Here is a 23,913-nt window from a genome sequence, read left to right as displayed (position 1 = left end):
TTGCATTTCCCAGTAGCAAAGTCTTGAAATCACATTACGGTTACTGACTTAACTAGAATTTCATTACTTACATTATACATATGCTACTAAGCAGATTATATGTACTGTAAATGTTTTGAAAAGCCAGCATTCCATCTCACATAACATTAAAGGAGGCAAGTGTGGCTACCTGAACTGCTTCCCCTGCCTGATTTGCACTGTACATATGCACTGTTTTCATGCAGCAAATTTAATTTCACAACACTTGCCAGATCTACAGTATATCAAATATTTGTGTTCAATACAGTACCCTATAAGACAGTTCTTGATACTTCTAGATTATATCTACTGTATATTAACCGTGCCTTTATTAAGAAATAAAAACTTTGTTTTTAAAGATAACAAATTTTAGTCTTGCATCACATTGAAAGTATATGATTATCAGAGAGAATTTAATCCTAGTTCAAGGGAGATGGAGTGAAATGAACCATGATAGATAGATAGATAGATAGATAGATAGATACTTTATTAATCGTATAGCCAGGAAGTTTTATAATTAAACACTACCTGCATTAATAGTTTTGTTCAATATAATGTACAGCCTCTTCATCAAAGAGTTCATTAATATTGTAATTAGATTTACAGAGGCAAAAACAGTTTTTCATATCCAATCAAGTGAAAACACTTATAAGCACCATGTGTCATAAAATGTAGTGGCGCATCCTGATATTGCATTTCTATGATGTATCTGGAAAAGTATAGAAGTCTGTGTACGGGTAAATTAACTGAATTTGTACTTTAATTGTCAGTGAATGAAAGATAATGTTATTTTATAACACTAGGGGACTTTGCCCCCTGCTCGCTTCCCTCGCCAACCCCTTTCCCCCCCGCCAGTGCTATGCGCCGTTGTGACAAGGATGGCTGAACGCACCCCAAGGAGATGTGGCCACTCCTCTGAAACCCCTTTTAAATGGTGATGCAATGGGAAACAAATACAGTTTCTTTTTAACCTCCTCTTTGCTCGATCAGCTGCTGGCATGCTGCTGCTGCCGCACTGTGTGATCTGCACTTCGCTCACCTACACCTACCCAGCTGCTACGCTCCATTGTGAAGAGGTGGGCTGAATGCACCCCAAGGAGACATGGACGCTCCTCCAAAACCCTTTTTAAATGGTGATACAATGGGAAACAAATACTTTTCTTTCACCTCCTTTTTGCTCGCTCAGCAGCTGGCTTGCTGCTGCTGCCGTGCCACGTGATCTGCATTTCATGCGGTGCTTCAAACATTTAAAAGCCTATACAGCACCTGTCCTTTTCTTACTGCCTTGTACACTATGCAATCTCTTTTTGCTGTTCTGCTATTTCACTGAGTAATATTTTCCATTTGTTTGCGCTAATGCGATCTTTACTCTGATTTTTTTGAGACTTTCGAATTTTCTTACTTCCATTATCTCTAACCTGCTCTGAATGTGTATCACGGGACTTGCTTCCAAAGGTTGTAAGTATGATGTGACTTGTCCTTCTTGCAGCACATGAAAGTGTCTCTCTGTCTCTCTTCCAAAGATCACGTCTCGTTGCAGGAAAAAAGTCTCGTATCATCACAAGATTTTTTTTTATAACAGAAAGATGTAACTTTTTTTTTTATTACAGTTTGCTTTTTTTTTAGTATGCACTGTCGTCTGCTTGTTGCTATATTAACAATAATTTTGCTGTTTTCTCATAGTGCTTGAAACTTAGATGGTGTGCCTTTTGAATAGATTGTGAATTTTCACCTCGGTGTGAACAAGCGTCTCTTCCCAATGTCCAAAGAAAGGCTGCTAGGTTAGTTGAGATTAGAGATTAATCCAGGGTGAGTGTGTGGCCTGTGATGAACTGGAGTCTCCTCGTAGACAATCGTACCTTATTAACCTTACCATGAAGGGATAAATTTGAAAAATAGGTAGATGGAAGATAAAGACAGAATGGAGGTCATGGAAGTCTTTCATGGTGTTTCATTTCTATTGAAATAAAAGCATCTGAGAACATTGGTGGCTGGCTGCCATGGTTTGACAATACTTACAGCTAAATCATCACTAAAATCAATTTCGTCCAAATCCAAGTACTCCGGAGCATCCATCATTTTTCCCCTGTAACATCATGTGCAGTGGAGTTCTAAATATGTTGAAAACCTGTGAAGCAAAGAAAATCACAAGAGTGAAATATCCAGGATCATACATAATCTTCTAAAACACAATTCATCAGATTCAGGGATGTGTGGGACAGGAGCCCAACCTGCCAGAGCTGGGAACATGGCAGGAAACAGCCCTGGAGAAGTGCAGGGCACCCACATGTCCACATATCGATGTGTTTGGAATTGTCAGTTAATGTGACATATATATATGTTTGGGAACAGGGGACTAAAACCAAACAGACATGGGGAGAACATGTAGACTTCTCCTTGACAACAACCAGTCATGGAGTTCAAACTGAGAACAGTGAATTTTTGAAGCACCAGCGCTAACTACTATGCTATCAATGTACTGTTCGCATTTTTTTTTATTGTAATGTCACTATATTTTATACTTTCAAATACTGCAAACTTCTGAATATAGAACTAAGTGTAGTTATGCAAAATCAAGAGATAATAAAGAAAATAAGGAAAGATGCATATTCATATTTGTTTTCTAGCACTCTTTATCTAAATTTAGAGTCAAGAACAAAAATTTTGAATATGTAATGAAACTGAGAAAATTAAACTATACTGTATTGTCATTTTGATTTCCAAATGTATACAGTTTTATTGAAGTTTTACTAATGTTAGATACTGGATGTTATATTACCATACTATTACAATGATCCTTATTAAGTGGCTGACATGCAGAAATGTCATTTAAACAACAAAAATGTATTAAATATGCTTAATCAAATTGAAAGCCGCAGATGAGCTGGAGTCTTACATGCACTTCTTTTGTGATATGGGAGGTAAACCAGAGTATCAGGAGGAAGACCGATACATGGAGAGGAAGAACATGAAAACTCCAGAGGACAATAACCTGCCACAGAGCTGTTAGGTAACTACACTAACCACTGCACCAGCCTGCATTGTGTTTTCATATTTGTTAATCATTACCTAAAACCTATATTAATACAATCTATTGGTTATTATCATTGATTGTAATGGTTTTGAGAAAGTTTTGTTTTTTCACATAGTGTCTGCTGCGCCACGGATGTTTTTGGTATTGATGCCTCGTAGATCTAAAGACGTGGGTTCAATTTTCCATCCAGGGTACTGTTTACACTTTCTCCTGATGTTTGTGTTGGCTTTCCATTTCCACACCAAAAATGTATACATAACTGGTTGATTGGCAACTCTTAACCTTTCTGGTATGTATGCGTGCAAGTGTACACAGGAGTGTGCCCTGAAATAAGCAGTCATCCTCTCCAGAGTTATTTTGTGCTTCCAACTGATTCTGCCAAAATAGAAACTTGAACTGAGTATGTATAAGACCCCATTTTGGAAAATTTACTCCTAGGAAAAGATGGACAGGTGGACTGATAATGCCAATCTACTTGTCATGCTTTAAATGAATTTTACATTTACATCAATGGGTGATTTATTACATCCATTAAATTATAGCTATTCATAGACACAAGACTGACTCTAAAGTACAGGAGAATAAGAAAAGAGAATAGGAAACTCTCATATTCACAACTGCTTTTAAAAGTGTCTTATTGCACTGCTAGTTTATCATCTATTTTTTAGAGTCTTTGTAGAATTAAGCTCTTTGTGCTCAGGTATTAAATGTTGCATGTTAACTTTCTTGCCAAACATATAAATGCACTTTTTCTATATTCATGCCCACTCATGCCAGGTCATTTAATAACTCAATACAGGAGGAAACCAAGTTACATTGAGAAAAACTCACCAGAATAACAGAGAAAAGAAGCAAACTAGGCCAGCCTGAGAGTCAAACCCAGGTCCCTGGAGTTGTAAGGAAACCCACTGCATCACCCTTTAGCAAACATGCTACTTGCTTTAAGGAGAACAGACAAATTAGCATTATCAGTAATCTGGGTTTCTGAGAAGAAAAGCTAGCGCACTGTATATTCAAGTGTTTTGAGTTGATATGTCTTTAAAGTGCGTGCTTAGTCCAATCTGCTGTGAATCTGATCTGCTTGCCAAGCAGTAGATTCAGATTACCACAGCATATGATATGTGCATTTTCAGCCTCATTAAATTTGCCCTGAATGGTGTTTATTTTGCTGCACAATCTGTGTAATATAATATCTGCACACTGCAGTATGAAAAAATATGCCGGTTTATTTAGTCTATTTTTCCAACCTGCTAATTCAGTATAGTAATGAAGAGAGGCTTTACCTTTCCCTGCAGCCCTGGATGCGATAATACAACCATACTTGGGCATGGTGGGTGCCAATCTATCACAACGCATATAACATATTGAGTCTGCTCCAATACCTGCATTGGGCAAGGGGCCTCTGGCAGAATCACAGGAAGGCATTTAAGAGCTTAGTGTATACAAACCATAAATTTATTTATAACATCTTAAATATACTGTTTTGAAAATATAGGCAATACAGCCATAGTATCGACTAGAATATTTTACACGCATTGAGTTAATGTGGCTGTGGAATTCATTCAGCTGGTTATCTTTTAATATGACAAATGTGTCCTCGAACTAGTATATCCAAAGTTTGGATTTGAACTGAGTTAGAGCCATGCTTTCCTGATAATGGAAACCCCACTGGCATGCCTTGTTTTTTAACTGCAGAATTTTCCATTAAAATCGCAGCGTGTTTTCTGGCAAACTAATATTAGATGCATTATGTCCTTAGTGGTCAGGTTCATTGGTGTCGTTATTGTGGGGTCGTAGTTTTGACAGTAAAGTCTCTGTGGCCAGTTGATTTGAAATCATAGTATATAATAGCACAATATCAAAAGAGACCATGATCTCATCAATCTCATCATCAGCAACGGATATACAGTATACTTCAGGTGTTGTAATACCATCATGGCGCTATTAACAGATCTGAGCCATATGTTAAATGTTTGAGCATATGAAAAAGTCTTTTAGATAAGTTATATGTTTGCCCACCTGTTAGGTTGACCACAGGCCTGAATTTTAAAGGGGTAAAGTGGTATTGCTCAAAATGCTCATTGTAATATATACAGAATATAAAAAAAAAATAAACAAATATTTTAACATACGTCACTCATTTTCTCCCTTTGCGGATTTCTAGCTACTAATATATATAAATACTAGCGAAGCCGTAGCATACGGCGGTGTAAGAATAGGAAAGGCTTAGGAAACCACCGTCACAGTATAACGAAAATAGCAAGGAGCGAAACCAATGCCAATGGTCGAGAGAGTACCTTCCTGTAGCACCCTGTAGTTAGGATATAGTGGGTCGGATAATGGATGGATTAATGATCATTTTGGGCAATAACAACTTCCATTTTTAAAAATACACTGCTTCACTACAGACTAATTAGTTCTTTTTGGAGGTCAGTAAACAAGCAATATATAGACTGGCAGCACTGTAGGTCTGCTGAACATATAAATAAAGGAACAGGTATTCAATGGTGCTTTCTTGCAGTTCCAGACATCCAGTGATACTAGAGATCTAAACACTGCCACCTCATGAAACCAGCATGCTGGTTTTAAATGCCACACCTGATCGTAATATCTTTGTAAAATTGGGATGCTCCTCTTGTATCTAAGTGTGGTTTTTCTCTGGGTGGTTCAGTTTCCTTCAATTATTCCAGGTTAATTGGTCATTCCAACTTGTCCCTACGTGTCTGAGTGGGGAAACTCATTTCTTCCTCATGCCTGATATTTCTGGGATAAGCTCTGGTCATCTGGTGACCATGGAATGGACTAAGTGGGTTTAAAAATAATTATTATAATGTTATGTTTTATTAACTTGGCAAATATGCAAAAGAGTCATGCTTGTAGCAGTTGAATAAACTGGAGTGGCAGGGGCAAAGGGCTCAAAAGTTTAAAATAAATAACTGTCCTATTGCAGGTTCTTAAAATAAATGAGCAGACAGTGAAAAAGCACCGAATGACCAATATGAAAATCAGGCAGCATAAGCTTACCAAAATTGGCCAAACATGTTGAAATTTTTTGATGTCAGATTTTATGAGGAAACTGATCTTTCTCTTCTTTCATATTTACTTTATTATTTGTATACTAGTAATGTAAGAAAAATCTAAATACAGAAATGCTTAAAACTATATTAAAAATCAAACTGGATGGTGTGTGAGTGTACACTGTGATGATCCTAGACTGGAGCACTCAGTTCTTTGACGTGCAGCTTATGGTACTGGATTTTAAAATACTTTTAAGAAGCCCTTTTACAATAAGAAAATCAGAGAGAAATTAATTGTTAAATATTTAAAACAAGAGAAATTATTCATATTTACACCGTAATTGAAAACATTATTAGGCCAATACATTCATAAACAAAGATTTGAAATATTACCTTACTTTATTATTTAAAATAACAGCCATTTATTCAAATACAAATATATAACTTTACATGAGATTGTTATACAAATATATCTACATTTCTTTTGATAAGATATTTGAAATTGCATAAAATAACATATATATATATTCCATCCATCCATTATCCAACCCGCTATATCCTAACTACAGGGTCAAAGGGGTCTGCTGGAGCCAATCCCAGCCAACACAGGGTGCAAGGCAGGAAACAAACCCCGGTCAGGGCGCCAGCCCACCACAGAACATATATATTGCACTACTTAACAAGCTTAGACTATGAAATGAAGGGTGAAAGACTAGACCATGAAATAAAAAAAAATGAAAGACTAGACCATGAAATGAAGGGTGAATGACATTTAAAATAAACTGCTAAAACACTACACTAGTAGACAGCATATGGCATCAAAGGAGTTGAAGAATGCCAAAGCATCTTAAAACTGATGAATTGAGAGCCTTCTCTTTCCAACTATATATATGAGCTTAGGGTTCTTCCATGTGTAAGGATAACATAAAGATAACATAAATTTAGGCACTCAATTGCAATAATTCAATATGGGGTTGCAGGAGTCAAACCCTGGCATGTTGTGTCGGTCATTCATAGGACGGACAGACGGGAAAAAATGTTAATCATACATTATTTGAATATGCATGTCTTTGGAATTTGGGAGAAATAAAACAGATTACCTTGAGAAAAACACATGCAGGCCAGAGGAGAGTGAGCAAACTGCACACAATCAACAACCAAGTGCAAGTTTCACACACAGGATCATGGAACTCGAAGGGTGCCATCCTAACCAATGTGCTACTATGCTGTAAGTGTGATAAGCAAAGAGTGCTCAGCTGATCCTTTAGAAAGCCCTGGGATAGTTCAAGATATTCTTTATAAGATGATTTTAGTACTTTCAAAGCAATCAAAGCAGGTTGATGTGACCAGCAGTGGTCAAATCTGGGTGGGATGCCAGTTGTCTGCAGGGCAAAATGAACACATTCTCACTCTAACTGGGTCAGTTTACAGTTGCTAATAAACCGTACAGCAAATTCAGATTTAGGAGATGCGGGAAGAAATGCACACAGACTGGACTGGAATACAAATCTATTTCTGAGGAGCTAAGAGGTGGTAATGCAAACAGCCGTGCCATTGTACTGCTGTGTTTTTATTTTTATGTTTGAAATTGCAAAAAGTTATAAAAAATAATGTATCATTAAAAATTATATTTGTATTTTATTTAAATGTATTGGAAATATATACAACATTATTAACATGTACAATGGAGTTATACTATACTGAATAATAATGCATAGAAATATGATATTAAAAAAGGATTTAACATGGCTGGACTTGAAATGAAACATTCTTTTATCCTTATAGTAGTATCCTTGTAATATAAGCAACATAAAGTTAGAAAAAATCCAAAACTATATTCTTCCAGTCCATTATTTTCAAAATCACTTAATCTAGTGTAATGTTGAAGGTGCTGGACCTGGAAATGTAAGCTAAAAGGTAGGACCCAATTCCTTACCTACCCTGGGTCAATTTAATAGACAATTAATCTAACATACCAATGTTTGTAATGGATGTGGAAAAGCAAAGCACCTGAAAAACAATCCACAAAGCCATGGAGACTAACCACTATGCCTCTGCGCTAACCAAAACTACATTATTAGTAGTTAAAATACATCCATTATAACCTTGGTGGAACCCTGAAGAAACATTAGAATACTTTCTTTCAGTGTATAGAAATAAAAAGTAAGCTTTGATTTGTACCTCATTAACATAGTAAACATTTATGCCTATAAAATACAGTACAGTGCCTGGAAAGACTTGTCCACAAATTATTGTGTGTTGCATTTGTGTGCTTCTTTCAAATTATACAGAGTCACCAATTTGGTGCTCCAACTCTTTCACATAGTTGTTTCTTCATTTTACACCATCCATCCATCCATCCATCCATCCATCCATCCATCCATCAATTTACTCTATTTGTTGAGTTTGATATTATGATATGACAAGTAATTATACTAAAACAGCCTGAAATAAAATTAACAATCTGCATGATTTTGTTTGAAAACTGTTCATCCTTACATTGTCTTTACTTGCTTATTCCAAAATGTCATTAATGATAGGAAACACCTTGCCAGCATCTATCCATCCTTCAATTATGAAAACTTCACTTGTTTATTTCAGGATTGTGAGTGCCAGATCTTATCTGGGCAGAATCAGCCATAAGGCAAGAAGCAATCTTAGATATGACACCAATCCAGATGCAAAACTCACACATATTACATTGATTTACAATGACCAATTAAATTAAAATGCATGGCTCTGGAACCACAGAGAGTCCTTAAAGAATGTCTACCTAGATAAAGAGAGAACCTACAAACTGTACATAGATGGGGATTGGGATGGGATAGGAACCCAGGACAGCAGAGCTGTGAGGGATTGGTGCTACCCACTGTTTCACCATAAATAATACTTTACCATGTTTTGTGAAACACAGTAAGAAAATTTATTAACATATATTTAAAAAAGAAAAATACATTCAAAATGTTGAAATAGATAGATAGATAGATAGATAGATAGATAGATAGATAGATAGATAGATAGATAGATAGATAGATAGATAGATAGATACAATTTTATAAATCACAGCTCTATGTATTGAGGTACTTTTCAGCCCCCTAGTTAACATATGAGTGTTATTTCATGATGAGTATAACAGGAGAGCCAGTGAAAGCAAAGGTCATTTTGTTATAAAAAATTGCCTAATGGATTTTACCTTAATCCTGTTATAAAATAATACCTTGTTACGTTAAAAGGCATCTCTTAAAAGGATATACAATACAAATTCAGAAAGAGATGGCTAAATAAATAAAAGTGCTTTTGGCTAGCATACAAGCAGCTGTTGGGTAGCATGGTATACTGTATCATATGCAAATACTTTTGATCAATTACTTGCCTTTAAATGCAGTTTTGATGATCACAGGTGGCATATGGACTGCACTTCACTGACTTTATGAGAGTATATGAATATGGAGCAGCAGATTTAATGCTTCATGTACAGAATAAACAGTGCTAGGCAGGTAAGAGGACATGGAGTCAAATAAAAAGAATTACTAGCTGAACAATATCAGCCATCTACCCAAATAATTACTGTAAGAATCCAAGGTCCAAGGATCCAATACGCTCATAACTAGATGTTCTTACCTAATTTATTTGAAAAGGATTTCCAATTGGACAAGAAAAAAATATATTTCAGTACTCAGAACATTACTTGACACAAGGCTACAGTCTCAGAGTCATAAGATCCATTTTTCGTAAAAGTTTGTTTTACAGCATCATAATGAGCACGTTAGTACTGGCAGTTTATGAGATGAAGGTCTAGTGTGCAGTGGCAAAATGCCTGTATATTAACAGAGTGATATAACTACATCAGTCTCCTTCTTGGAAAAAATACTAGAAAATTCTCAGCATTATTTATTCATTATTTCCACTCCCAAATTTGAAGTGACATGTAATAATAGTTTCACCTTCTACACCAATGCATTATTCATCGTTACATGAGCTTTAAAAGGACCTGTCTTCTTTCAAACCATATCACAGTCATGATATCTTACCATCCTTTGCTCTTCAATAAGTGAAACTCATTCATGACTGGATTAATGGATCATTGGAAGCACAGAGAAAAAGCGATTGACATTTAAACGATAATCATATGCATAGATCATTGACTTCTGAAAGATATAGTAAATCCAAAATTGCTGCCCATTTGGCTTTATCTGTATTTTGTATCCACAGTATAACTTTGACCTCTAAGCAAAGGTCTCGCAAACTTCACTTTGCTCCATCTGCATTTAGAAATGATAGGGAGAAATTGCGGACACGTCAATCCAGCTTTGAGACTGTGGTGGAAAACATAAGGATTTTAAACATTCTCGTACTTTGTAGTTAATTGCAAGGAAAATGTAGGGACTGAAAGCAGAATAGGCAGAAGACAGTGCAGCAAGCAACGCTGGCAGAAAACTATAAGAAGCCAGTTCATCTACGACTTCCAGCAAAGTAAAATGTGAAACCCACAGGCTGGTCAGCAGTACAGTGAGGGGCAGAATCAGTTTAGAAGCATAAACAATTTCTCTTTCAATTGCATCTTCACCCATCCAAATTCCTCCAAACGGTGCAGTCTGACGTTCTCTGAGAAGTAGAACAATGCGAATGCTGACAAGCAAGAGAGCTACCAATGGTACCGCATCCACTGAGGTTAAAATAGCCAGTCCATAAATCCGATATACAATTGAGCTCCCATAGTTAACATTACATCCAGTATAGACCTGACTTAGAAAAGGGTAAGTGGCATTCGATTGGATATTGCTCATATCGGTGAACACCAAAAGAGGGCAGCTCACTATAAGTCCTGTAGCCCATAGTATTAGCATTCCAGTGAAATTATTTGTTTGTTGGTTTCTAGGGACTGACAATGGCAAAGGATGCACTACTCTGTCAAGTCTGATTAAGTAAAAGATAGCCACATATAGAGTAAACCAAATAGCGAGCATCATAGTTAAAGCAGATGTAAACTTAAATACTTTGCAACCAACCATGTTAAAAATGATAACACCTCCGACACTATAAAAAACGCTCAGTATATTCACCACCATTATTCTGCACAGATGAACAATGGCAACAAAAAAGAGCATCATGCAGGAAGTCCTTCGTCGGTCAGCCATAGATTGCCGAGCAGCGTGCAGGAGTACACCATTACCAATGAGGCCAACAACCAGCATGCCCAAGTAAATAATACACTCAATGGCTCGCATAGGAAAATCCATCTTGACAATGCAAACTGCAGCAAATTTGAAGAAGACTGAGGTTTAGGTCGGCACTTAGACTCATTCTTGTCATTTGCTTCTGATAAATACACATCTGCATCACAAGCCTAATTAAATCCCCTTCCACATCACAGAATAAAAACAAGAGTACTGGGGAGAGTCCTTTTTAATCTGACCTCCCTTGAGTCGAAAGTCATAAAAACAAATCCTGCGCGTCATGGTTTTTTGCATAAATTAAAAGGTACAGGTGCATGTTAAGTCTGCCAAGTTAAAAAAAAAAAACAAAAAAAAAAACTTCCTAGAGTAAGAACACCATTCAGAAAGTTCATTAAACAGAAAATTACATGTAGGTTTATTTTAATTTGATGGATTTGTAGTAGTAATGTAAACTAACATTTTTCTTAGCTGTTTGAACTTTGTGACACAGTGATTCATGCTGACAATATCATGGCTATTGTCTGCGTAGAGTTTTCATGTTCTTTTCATCTCTACATGAGTTTTTCTTCCAGTGCTCCGTTTTTCCTTCCCTCATTCCCCAAAGACGTGTAGCTTAGGCTGGCTGGTGATTTCAGATTGACCCCAGTGTGTATAAGTAGGCCTAGTAACGGACTGGCACCCTGCCCCAGGCTGTTTCCTGTCTTGTGCCCATTGCTTTAAATAGTTTCTTAATTTCCCTTTAAAGTATTTTATTCTGGATTGTATGACAGATGTGTATTTTTAACTTAAGGGAGGCCTTTAATTAGAACTTTCTTCAAAAAAGAGTCTCAGTTCAGTTTTAATTCAGGTTTTAGTTTAGTTAGGTGAGTGTTTTGTCACAAGAATGCTCTTCTGACACTTTGAGAGGATCCACGGGCATTTAAATGAAGCGTGCTATCTGCTTAGCTGCCAGACACTTTCCAAGGAGCTCTGTCTCTGACAAGAAATCTTTATTTTCACTTTTTGATTAAGGATATATAATCAATAACTAAGGAATTGGGCCATCTGGGACAGAATGAAGACTGCATGAACCCACCCATTATTGTACAGCATAATTCTTTATATTTCTTACATTTGTTGCTATTGGTTATTATGCAACTAAATATAATTTATAAGTAAAAGCTAAAACTCAATGTCTCTGTCTGATTAGTGATTATTAGCATTGTCAATTGTTGAATTGTCATTCTTTGACTAGCTGCGATCCCTTTAGAGTATAAAGGATGCTTTGTAAAATCCTGTATTGGTGGTAAACTAGGTTGAAGTAAAGGAGAGAAAAATCCCAGGCAGCGAGCAGCATGCCATTAGAGGTCACTATCATTGAATATGTGGGGTGCAATAAGGACAGTGAGACAGGTAAGCGGTTACAGATAATAATTATATTAGCTGGTTTTCACTTTTCTTCCTATCCTCCATTAAGAAAAGAACCTCAAAAGCTATATTGGCACCTTGTGTGTTAGCTGCATGTCACAGGTGATCTACTAACACTAAAAAACTGCAGATTTGTAAGTCTTACGGTATATTCTATTAAGTCTTATGTGGTTCAGATTAAGAATTTGCAAACTTATGTACTCTTTTACAAAGCTGGATTCAGCAAATTAAACTTTCTATATGCAATTGAGAACAGTTATTGCCTAATGCAGAGAAAAAAGTCAACACTGGTCACTTTTATCTTCTTCCAGACTCTAAAATGTTTAATTTTGTATACAGTATTTACTGATTCATTGGGCTGATCCAAACTAGAATTGAAACAAGTTAGCTAAAGCTTTATTCTTTTCCTAAACTTATTTACCAATACTTTTTATGAGTCTGTCACACATGTGTGTCAAAAGGTCACCTTTCACACTCCTCAGAGGTAAGCACCACCACTCCAGAAGACAAGGGGAACCCATCGCTGAAGATATTGTCACTTTTTTTGCCCACAGCCCTGAAAAAACACCCAAGAGAGCAACTGATCCTGGGACTGTAAAGCCAAGATAGTCCCAGAAGGGATTGTCTCACTTTGAGAAGAGAAGACCAATGGATGGCGCTCCGACCTGAACCTAGAACACCTTCAGAGATTGATTCTCAGTTTGCTAAACAGGCAATACAGCCTGCTCATATTTTTGAGCTTTGTTGAACTGTTTAGTTATTAAAAGGGGTGATCCTCTTGTCACACCAACCTTCCTGTTATGGATTTGTGTGTTCTAACCCTTTCACTTTTAACTTTAACATTTCAAAAAGGGCAAAACTGATATAGATATTTTTAAGCGTTTAAAACTTTTTGAATCTGGAAATGCAATAAGAAGGCACAAATCCTATATTTTGCATTTCAGTTGAAAGAGACAAATGTGTTAAATGGACTTGAAATTATTGATGATCTCCAGTAACAGTAAATCTCTTTAGAGATCTTGTGCTTTCTTTTCCTATTTCTACAAGAATATTGAAACCATTCTTGATTCCAATCACAGACACTCCATATACTTAGTGTCAAGTAGGGTTTATTAAAAACATTTTAATTTTTGTGTGATACTGCATATTAATGTCACATAAACAAACACAGCTGCATCTCTAATTTATTTAATACCATATGTTTATGAGAAAAGTCTTTGGAATTTATGAGCTTATTCAAAAATGAAAAAAAATTTGCTATATGATGCAAAACATCTTTACACAAACAGTCTTTAGAGTGTTTCAGATACTCAGTACAAAGATTAATTTACTTGTAAATAAATGCCTATATGTTAAAATAAAATCCCATAGAGGAAAGAAATTGAGTTATCTGCTTATGCCAAAAGTTAATTTTAATATTTTTTCCAATGGATATCATTGCAGGAGAAAGTAAAATGAAACCATGTCAAAGAGACCAGCCTTCCATTGAGGTTTTTGCCCAGCAAATTCCCATGTCTTTAGGTCAAGAACTCATCTCACCAGATCACACTATCAACATTCTGGGATTATTTGCCCATTTTATAAACACTTATGATGGAAAGTTAAGTATTTTGTTTATCCAAAAAACTCAACATTATGACATTTTAGAATATCAATTACAAAGCGGTCATTCAGCTATCTGCATTCCACAAACCACTTTTTCCATTACTGTGAACGAGATTCCAGTTCATCATAACCTTCAAATCTGCCAGTTTACCTAATATGTACATAATTTTGAAGCAGATGAAAACTCAATTAGTACTTAAAAAGAAACCACACAAACACAAGGGAAACATCCACACTCCACTCAGACACTGCCCTGTGACTTGGAGCTGTAAAGCAGTAGCACTAACCACTACACCACCCATAATAGTCAAACTTTTCAATTTGTAAATTACTTCTAAAACACCATTCACTGATTGCCTTCGACTTAGATTCATGGGAATTACAGACAATAGTTTAGAGAACACTCAAAGTTCAGAAAGTTCAAAAATAATAGATTTTTATGGAGGTATGGTTTTAGGCCTCTCTTAAATTATGGTATGTGCAGCCTTTAATTAGTCTTGTTTTACTCCTGTGTAGCATGATTTGATTTTAAAGGTCATTTAGTTGGTCTAGGGTGTAAACCCAAAAGGCATACATGCAGAAACTGCATCATTTCCCATTGTCAAAAAATAGGAATTCCTATTGCTTTTCCAGGAGGTGAATCTAGAGAAGAGTACTGCAGTACTATTATGCAGGCTGGGCTGGATAGACTCTTCATGGGGCACAATATATGAGCAGAGGTGCCATAGGAGCCTCCCTTTTGAGTAATGTTCACAGTTAAAAATACATTTGGAAAAAAATAAAAGGGTAAAAGGGAGAATTTGAGAGGAGAATACTGTACAATAATTTCCAGCAGTAAATAGGCCTTCTACTGTTAAATAACCCATGTTTAGTAAGGTCCAGCAATACCTCCCTGTGTTACCATGAAAAAGAATAAGAAAATATAAAAGAGAAATTGCAGCAGAAATGATTTTCAAAATAGTCTTGATTATCTGTGAAAATTGCATGATACAAACAGTTTAATTTAAAAGTCTCAGACAGTAATACAGATGTGGATAAACATAAAACAACATTCCAGAACACTGTAAGCAGTACTACTTACAGACTACCCGTATAAATCATGACACTCAACTCCTCTTTATCAAAGTCACAGATGAAAGCAGCCTTTAAGTGTGTTTCTTTTTTCACACATGCTTGATTTAACAGATTCTGTTATGTTGTCTCCTCAGGATTTATTCATTTCCCACAATGATGCATAAAGAAACCCACAGTGACAAAACAGAAGAAAGCAGAATGCATAAATCAATGAAATCCTCCCTTCTAATGAAAATTTATCTTTCTGCATAATAGAAAGAAGAAGGGGACCAGTATGAGCTTAAATGATATCTTTTGAAAAGTCAAGAGTTTGTTAAACAGTTTCCTCATATGGTCAAAATATCTTCTTCATGCCTTGCTCAGCAAGGGGTCTGCAATCGGTTATTGCAAAAAAGAATTTAATCATAAGAATGAAGTACTGTGTGTTACATTGAAACATAGTTTTGTCTGTTTGCATATATTAATCATTATAGAAATGTAATTGTATGCAGAAGAAATGTAACAATTTCTAGAGAAGTTTTAATATGTTCTTTGTTTAGTTTGATATACAGATGGAATAACAAATAATGAAGGGTGAATGGCACAGCATGTAAAGCCAAAATGTGTACATACATACATCGTAACTTTATATAAACTACTGAGAAATATCATCATAATTTTGCACTCACAGAAAAGAGGAATTTTTATGTCAATTGACTTACAGTTGCTCCTAAAACTAAATTTGAAAACTGATCATTTAAAAAAACACAAATGTATACTGATGGAAGAAAGGAACAGAATACACATTAGACTGAAGTTTCAACCACCGTTGCTGACACACAAATGAGTATTAATAGGAAAACAAATACTACAACAACCCAAAACAAAACAAGAAAATAGTAACAACAGTGAATTTTAGCAAAATTTCTCTTGTAGTCCTCCCACAATCCAAAGACATGCAGGTTAGGTGGATTGGCGATTCTAAATTGGCCCTAGTGTGTGCTTGGTGTGTGGGTGTGTTTGTGTGTGTCCTGCGGTGGGTTGGCACCCTGCCCAGGATTGGTTCCTGCCTTGTGCCCTGTGTTGGCTGGGACTGGCTCCAGCAGACCCCCGTGACCCTGTATTCGGATTCAGCAGGTTAGAAAATGGATGGATGGATACTCACAGCCACCACTGTTTGATACCTCCGAAGTAAGGGCTTCTAAATCAGCAGTGTTTTACTGTTGAGGAAAACTAGAGAGAATTGTGGCTCATGGGAAGATGGAGATCAGCTGGCTGCTTAGACCTTACATTTATTTCAAAATTAAAACACACTATGAACATTCATTGTACGTTTTACAAAAATACATGGTTTTGCTTGCTGAGATTCAAAAATCAACTAGGGTTACAGTGAAAACCACGTCCCATGTAACAAGTGCATATTTATGTTGTCACATATGTGTACATAGTGACCACCTGAAAGGCTCAGGTAAGACCTACAATACCACCCTTTGGCAAGGGGGGCTAACAATATCTCCTTTCTCCTCTACAGCTCTAAATGTTTCCCTGGAGATGACTCTTAGCTCCGCCTTGTAGCATACACTAAGCCCCACCTCCTCCGGGCTTGGTTCTCAATAAGCAGATGACTTGCTGGCAGGAGGTTGTCATTTGAACATTTGAATGCCTCACAAGAGAACATTCAGTCACTGTGAGCCTCACTAAAATGCGGAGTCAATTTGGGTGTATTGGTACCTTTTTGTTTATTTTCTTTTAGCAACTGGGCACAATAAACAGGGTTTCAACTGACTGGTGTCCCAACCATTTGTACCTGTGTAAATCAGTTCTGTAACAATGAGAATTCCACATACTTTGTAGAAGCAACAAATTAAATAGCTGAGGAAACTTAAAATGTGTCTAGGGATAAACAAGAATTATTGACCCTGCAATGGCTTTCTTTTCCATTCAAGGTTAAGTTCAAATTTATTGTTAGTTGAAAATGTACATTGAAATTCTTACTTTCATGTCTCACACAGACTAATAAGAGTAGTATAGTACCAAGAAAAACACATCAATGCAGCACCATACAATAAATATACAAGAATACTCATGAAGTTGTCAGTATTTTGTAGCTACAGACGTAATGCATTGCTGGGCAATGCAGCACACATCAGTGTTTTCTGTATGTGTTACTGTCATTTTTGGTGTCACCGTGACAATTTTGTGAAATTTTACCACTTGAAAGATGTTTTTAGCATCCAGTATTCAAAACAGTATCAGGAAAAAAAAACAATCAGGAAAAAAGAAAAATTTGGATTTGACTTATATTTAATTTTAGGTTTATTTTGGTTAAGGTGTAAAATTAAAGCAATTTCAGCAATTTGACTGCTGATTTTCTTGACTGTGCTTTTAGCTACTCCAAACCGAAAGAACTTTGCAGTTAATTACCACTATTCCTTGTTCCATTGAACATGTTAACTCACACAGGGCCAATTTACAGTCTCTAATGAACTTAACCTGTATGTCTCATAGGGAGAATGTGCAAACTCCATGCAGAATTCAAACCTAGTACACTGCATCCACGAGGCATTGGCACTGGTATTCAATAATGCTTGACAAACATACCCTGCCATTAAAAAGAAACTAAGCAGTGACAAAGGTCTTTTGTCATGCTGCACCCTCATATAGATCTACCTCCATTTCTTTTGCCACGCCTTCAATATTCTATTAAAATCTGATCACACCTTCTGTTTGACATGATATGACATTGGCAATTATTCAGCAGCCACCTACTGAGGTTGATTTAAACTAATTAGCTTTTTACTTGAGTAGTCACATTTCACTCAGTCATAACTCAGTTACTTTATTACTTAGCCTTTGTTCCTAATGTCACTTGGATCCTATGTTTATGACATTCTAATATTTTTATTTAAGGCTTTGCCTTTTTTATTCATAACGTGTCAATTTTTAATAGGTCTTTACTTATTCCTTTACCTATGTTAATTTTACTGCCTACTTACCTTGGCTCATTATGACCATATCTCTTCATTCTTTAGCAACACATTACACAGTATTGCATCAACCCTGTAATAACATTAATAACACATTGCATCTAACATCTCATCAGTTAAAATCCTTCATTCTGACCTATAGGAACAGGCTGGTAAGGAAGATGTGGATAACAGACCCAGAGATCAGTTGGGGGTGCTCTGAGACACACCATGATAATAAACTAATTTAGCTCGGTATGACACAATACCTTTTATAAACAATCTGAGGCAAATGACATATAATTAAGATACCAAACTGTGATTGTATGATTTCAGCAAAATAGGTAAATCAGGTAATGCTGATATGGAAAAGAAGAAATGGAGGCACAACTTGGTGTACCCCAGAAATTTTACATATAATATAGCAGGTTGAGGTGATTTATGAAAGATAAAATGGATGTACCACTTGGTGTGGCCTGGGAAGTTCGTAACATACTTTTTTTTGATGGCAGACCTTTCACACTTACAAACAGCAGAGCACAGGCTCTAGTGAATTTAATAGAGCAGGTAAATATTAGTCCAGTACTCATATGTCTGCCATTCATTACATAATGAATTATAAGCTAGTGTTATCATATTTGGCTGATACCTCTAGCCAAAGAGACATACGAGATCAATTTTTATTACAATTGTTTGCATATATTTTTTTTAGAAATGGAGCACAGGCAGGCTTGAGGTCACAAAGTGGGCCTGAAATAAAAACTGAAATTAGAGTTCTTGTTTAAACTCCACTGTTTTAGCCATTATAACACCCTATCAATAGTTATTGTACAGCACATATTCTGGTAGTGTACATGCTTATATATAGTAGAGAGTGAATTCTGAAAGTACTTAGACCCCTTTGCGTTTTGCACATCTTATTGTTTTGTAGATTTAATTTAAGTTTGCAATTTCTCCCATCAATTTACATGTTATGATCCATTTAAAAATGTGCTTTCAGAAAAGTTTGAAATTTTAAAAAATCAAAAACTGAAATCTCCAATTCATGTGAGTATTCTGACCCTTAATTCACTGCTTTATAGAAGCCCTTTGGCAGCAAGTGAAGCTATGTGTCTCTAGGGTAAGTGTTCTCGAAACTTTGCGCACCTGGATTTAGGCAGTTTATCCCATTGTTCCTGACAGATCCTCTCAAGCTCCATTAAATTGGATGGGGAGCATCTGTAAACTATCATCTTTAGTCTCTCCAGATGTTCTCAAGGATTTAAGACTGGTCTTTGGCTGGGCCAATCAAGGCAAGTCACAGACCCGTCCAGAAGCCACTCCAGCTTTGTTTTAGCTCTATCTTTAGGCCATTATCATGCCAAAAGGTGAACCGTCACTTCAGTCTGAGGTCACATGCACTTTCTCCAGTGACTTCTCTGTATTTGGCTGCATTCTTACTTCCCTCAATTCTGACAAGTCTTCCTGTCTCATCAGCTGAGAAGCACCCCTATAGCACGATGCTGCTACCACCATTTTTAACTATAGGGCTGGTATTAAACAGGTGATGAGCAGTGCCTCACAGTGCCACACAGTGAATGGAGTTCTGGCCAACGAGATCAATTTGTCTCTTATCAGAGAAGAGAACCTTTATCCTCATGCTCTCAGAGCCCTTTAAATGCAATTTGGCAAACTACAAGCAGCCACTAGCCGCTCTGCCCTAAACACTTGATTGAAGTGCCGCTCGGATGTTTGTCCTTCCGATAGATTGTCTAACCTCAACCAAGGATATCTGCTTTGTTAGAGTGACCACTGGAGCCCTTCTTGCCAAGTTCATCTGGTTGGACAAACAATGAACTCTAGGAAGAGTTCTGGTGATTCCAAACATTTTCCATTTCACAAATATTTAGGCCACTTTGCTTCTGGGAAAACTCTATGGTTTAGAAATAATTTCAAACCCTTGCCCTGATCTATGCCTCATTACAATGTGATTACTGAAGCCTACAAAGAATATCTCGGACTTCATGACTTTGCTTTTGTCCTGACATACAGTATGAATTGTGTGACATTATATGTACAGGAGTATGTCTGTATAAACAATATCTTACCAATTCAATTTGCCACAGGTGGACTAAAGTCAAGTTCTAGAAACATCTTAAGGAGAATTAAAGCAAACAAAATGCACCTGACCAAAATTTGTACAGCCATATCAAGGGTTCTGAAAACTTATAAGAAATTTCAGTTTTGGATTTTTAATAAATTTGCAAACCTTTCTGAAAACATGTTTTATGGGTTACTGGCTGTAGACTGATGGGTAAAAATATCAAACGTATCAATTTAGAATTATATCTACAGCACAATAGAGTGTGCAGTAAATGAACAGGTCTGAATACTTTCTGAATCCATGAATAATAAGGTATATATATACCCACAAAAGTTCTCTTTCTCACCTTATCCTAATAAAAGATAATGTTGCAGCAATTTCTGAGGATGAATTAATTGCAAAGTTGCATTCATAATTTGTGCCTGTCTGTCCCAGTCAGTAAAATGAACTGCACTGTTGGTTAAAAGAGTAGGCATTAACTATCATTATTCTTGCAAAAAGATGAAGAGAGGCCCACTCTACCTCTTTAGCCCCTTGCAATTAATTACTCAGAATTGAATTCTTTTTGTAATGCAAGTGAAGCTATGGCATTACATGTAGAACAGAAAAATAGACACTAAAAGCTAATTAGTTTTCATAAGGAAAAATATATATACAGTACGAATGAAATATACATATATATGAGCCCACAGATATATATCTTCTATATAAATAAAAATGTAAATGTTTGTTTGTTCAAAATCTTAAATCTCCGAAAGTTCTTCACCGATTTGTTTGAAATTTTGACACAACGTTGCATTCGAATATGCGCATGTTTTTATATACCTACACCAACTATTATATAGATGTTACACCTGTGACAGGTAATAACATGCTTTTTTGAAAAACACCGCCATCTGTTGGATGTAAAAGCAACACACGCTATCTCTATATATAATCTTCATTTGGATCTTGATCTTTGTTTGTCCGTGAATGAATTAGAAAAAGAAGCACTAGACGGCAGTAGAGAGATAGCTAAAGCATAGGCATTGCAATAAAAATCTCCTCCAGGCTTATACTACTGAAGACTGTAGTACTCCAGTCACACCTCAAAACACAGACCTTCAAACTAAACAAATTGTTGTGCTTTAAATTAACTAAAGAGATCTTCATTTAGATCTTGATCTTTGTTTGTCCGCGAATTCCACGCATGCGTAGACCACCTTCAACTTTAGTACGTTGTTGTTACTCACAGATGTCAACAATGTGCCGGAATAACGAAAGGGGTAGTGGACAGTGTTACACTGGTTAGCTCCTGAGGCCTGGTTAGAGAATGAGATTACCAAAGATAAAAGGTACGTGCCTATGTAACATATGAATGAAAGAAAGACAGTGGGTAAAATGAATCACAACATAACAGCACGTTCCGGAAATTATTATTGTTACGTTGTAGCCGGCGAGTGCTGCGCGTCTCACAGTTGTACCGTGGCTTGCACACATGTCAGTGAAGTGATCCCTATTTATGCTTTAAAGAGCCTGGATACCTATGTTTCCCCCTTTTATAACCATTACTTCGTGTATATTGCCTTACACTTTGGATTGCCACAAAGCAACCTGCAAGATTTGAGAAAGGTTGAGAAGACTTCGTGAGAGGAAGTGATAGCGTCGTGAAAACGAGACGGACTGTGAACGGACAGAAGTAGAAATGTTCCTACACCACCACATAATTACTGTTCGGACAGTGATTCCGAGTAGGCCATTCCTATCGAATCAATGTCCAAGGCTTTTCTTTTGTAATTTTGTTTCCCTTATAAAAAATCATAATGCTGTGCGACGAAGGGCCCAGTTCACGACTGGCAGCCGCGTTTAAACAGGGACCCCTTCACAGACAACTTTAACACGCGCAACGTAGTTGGGCACACATGGCTAGTACTAAATATTTTACGATTCCATTTCAATGTTTCCGATTTAGTACGTGAATAAAGGCACCAATATGGCAGTTTTTGGCGTGCATCCAGAAAGAAGTGATAGGAATGCGGTCATACATATCGATGAAATCGCACAGTATCAGGCTGGAAGATACATACAGTAAGCAGTAATGAAGCCGTATGGCGAATTCTTTCATTTACCATACACGAACGAAGTCCAACTGTTAATCACTTAGCTGTACATCAAGAACATGGACAATGCATTTATTTTACAGCTGCAAATGTGCAACAAATAGCCCTGAATCCACCGGCTACAATGTTAACTGCTTTCTTCACGTTATGTCACAATGACGCGTTTGTGAAAACACTGCTGTATTCGGAAGTGCCTACGTATTACACATGGAATGCAAGTAGAAAATCATTTGAACGACACAAACGAGGAGAGCAAGTCGACGGACAACCTAGCATATTCAAAGAAACTATGATAGGCAGACTGTACACCGTGCATCCCAATCAAGATGAATGCTTCTTTCTTCGCATGCTTTTGGTAAATGTGCCCGGTCCAACATCTTTCCAGCAATTAAGAATTGTCAACGGCGTTACACATGCCACTTTTCGCAGTGCATGTCAAGCTCTGAATTTATTGGAGAACGACTGACACTTGGATGTATGACACGTGCAACACGTCACATCCAAATCAAATTCGCGCATTGTTTGCAATCATATTGACCGCCTGCTCTCCTTCATCTCCAACAGAGTTATGGGAGAAATATAAATCGCACATGGCTGAAGATATTTTCCGTCGAATACACAAGGAAAATTCAAATATAAACATGGATTTCACAGCAGAAATCTACAACGAAGCATTGATAATGATTGAAGATTTGTGCTTAGAAATCGCGAACAAAGTTCTCAATCAATTGGGAATGCTATCACCGAATAGATCTGCTGCTGCTTCGTTCGATGTAGAATTGCGTCGTGAACAAAATTACAACACGGATGATCTTCTGTCGTATGTGCAATCAAATATACCTAAGCTAACACTTGAGCAAAAAGGCATTTACGATCAAATAATGCAAACTGTCAATAACAGGGTTGGAGAAGTCTTCTTCTTAGATGCGCCAGGAGGAACTGGTAAAACGTTCCTAATTAGATTGATTCTGGCAGCAATTTGATCCCAAAATGACATAGCCTTAGCTCTTGCTTCATCCGGAATAGCTGCGACATTGCTACCAGGTGGAAGAACTGCTCATTCTGCTTTGAAATTGCCATTGAACATGCAATTCATTGAAACTCCCACGTGCAACATTTCCAAAGCATCCGGCATGGGAAAAGTATTGCAGAAATGCAAACTTATTGTTTGGGATGAATGCACAATGCCGCACAAAAAATTGCTCGAGGCTCTTGATCGATCATTGCAAGATTTATGTGGAAACATCACACCATTTGGGAACGCATTAATATTGCTTGCAGGAGATTTCAGTCAAACATTACCTGTAATTCTTTGATTGACAGCAGCGGACGAAATAAATGCTTGCCTGAAATACTCTACTTTGTGGCGACACGTAAAGACGTTAAAGTTAACTACAAATATGCATGTCCAGCTGCAAAACGATTGATCAGCTGAGATATTCTCACATCAATTG

General features: G+C 36.8%; 2 protein-coding genes across 4 annotated transcripts in view; both read right to left on the bottom strand.

The window, feature by feature from the left end:
- Nucleotides 1–23,913, bottom strand: part of LOC120532703 (synuclein, alpha interacting protein) — a 243,708-nt gene that overhangs the window by 99,272 nt on the left and 120,523 nt on the right. For all 3 annotated transcript variants that reach the window (XM_039758998.1, XM_039758999.1, XM_039759000.1), the window contains exon 3: nt 2,038–2,146. In XM_039758998.1, the coding sequence (XP_039614932.1) occupies nt 2,038–2,097 (60 nt within the window). In that variant the 5' untranslated portion in view covers nt 2,098–2,146. The remainder of the gene's footprint in view (nt 1–2,037; nt 2,147–23,913) is intronic.
- Nucleotides 10,338–11,309, bottom strand: LOC120532036 (probable G-protein coupled receptor 176). Its single transcript, XM_039757949.1, has one exon. It carries the CDS (start codon nt 11,307–11,309, stop codon nt 10,338–10,340), a length of 972 nt encoding a protein of 323 aa, XP_039613883.1.

Source organism: Polypterus senegalus, chromosome 7 (assembly GCF_016835505.1).
Source record: "Polypterus senegalus isolate Bchr_013 chromosome 7, ASM1683550v1, whole genome shotgun sequence".
Classification (NCBI taxonomy): Eukaryota; Metazoa; Chordata; class Cladistia; order Polypteriformes; family Polypteridae; genus Polypterus; species Polypterus senegalus.
The sequence above is the reverse complement of the archived record's forward strand: the minus strand, read 5'-3'. Positions and strand labels throughout refer to the sequence as shown.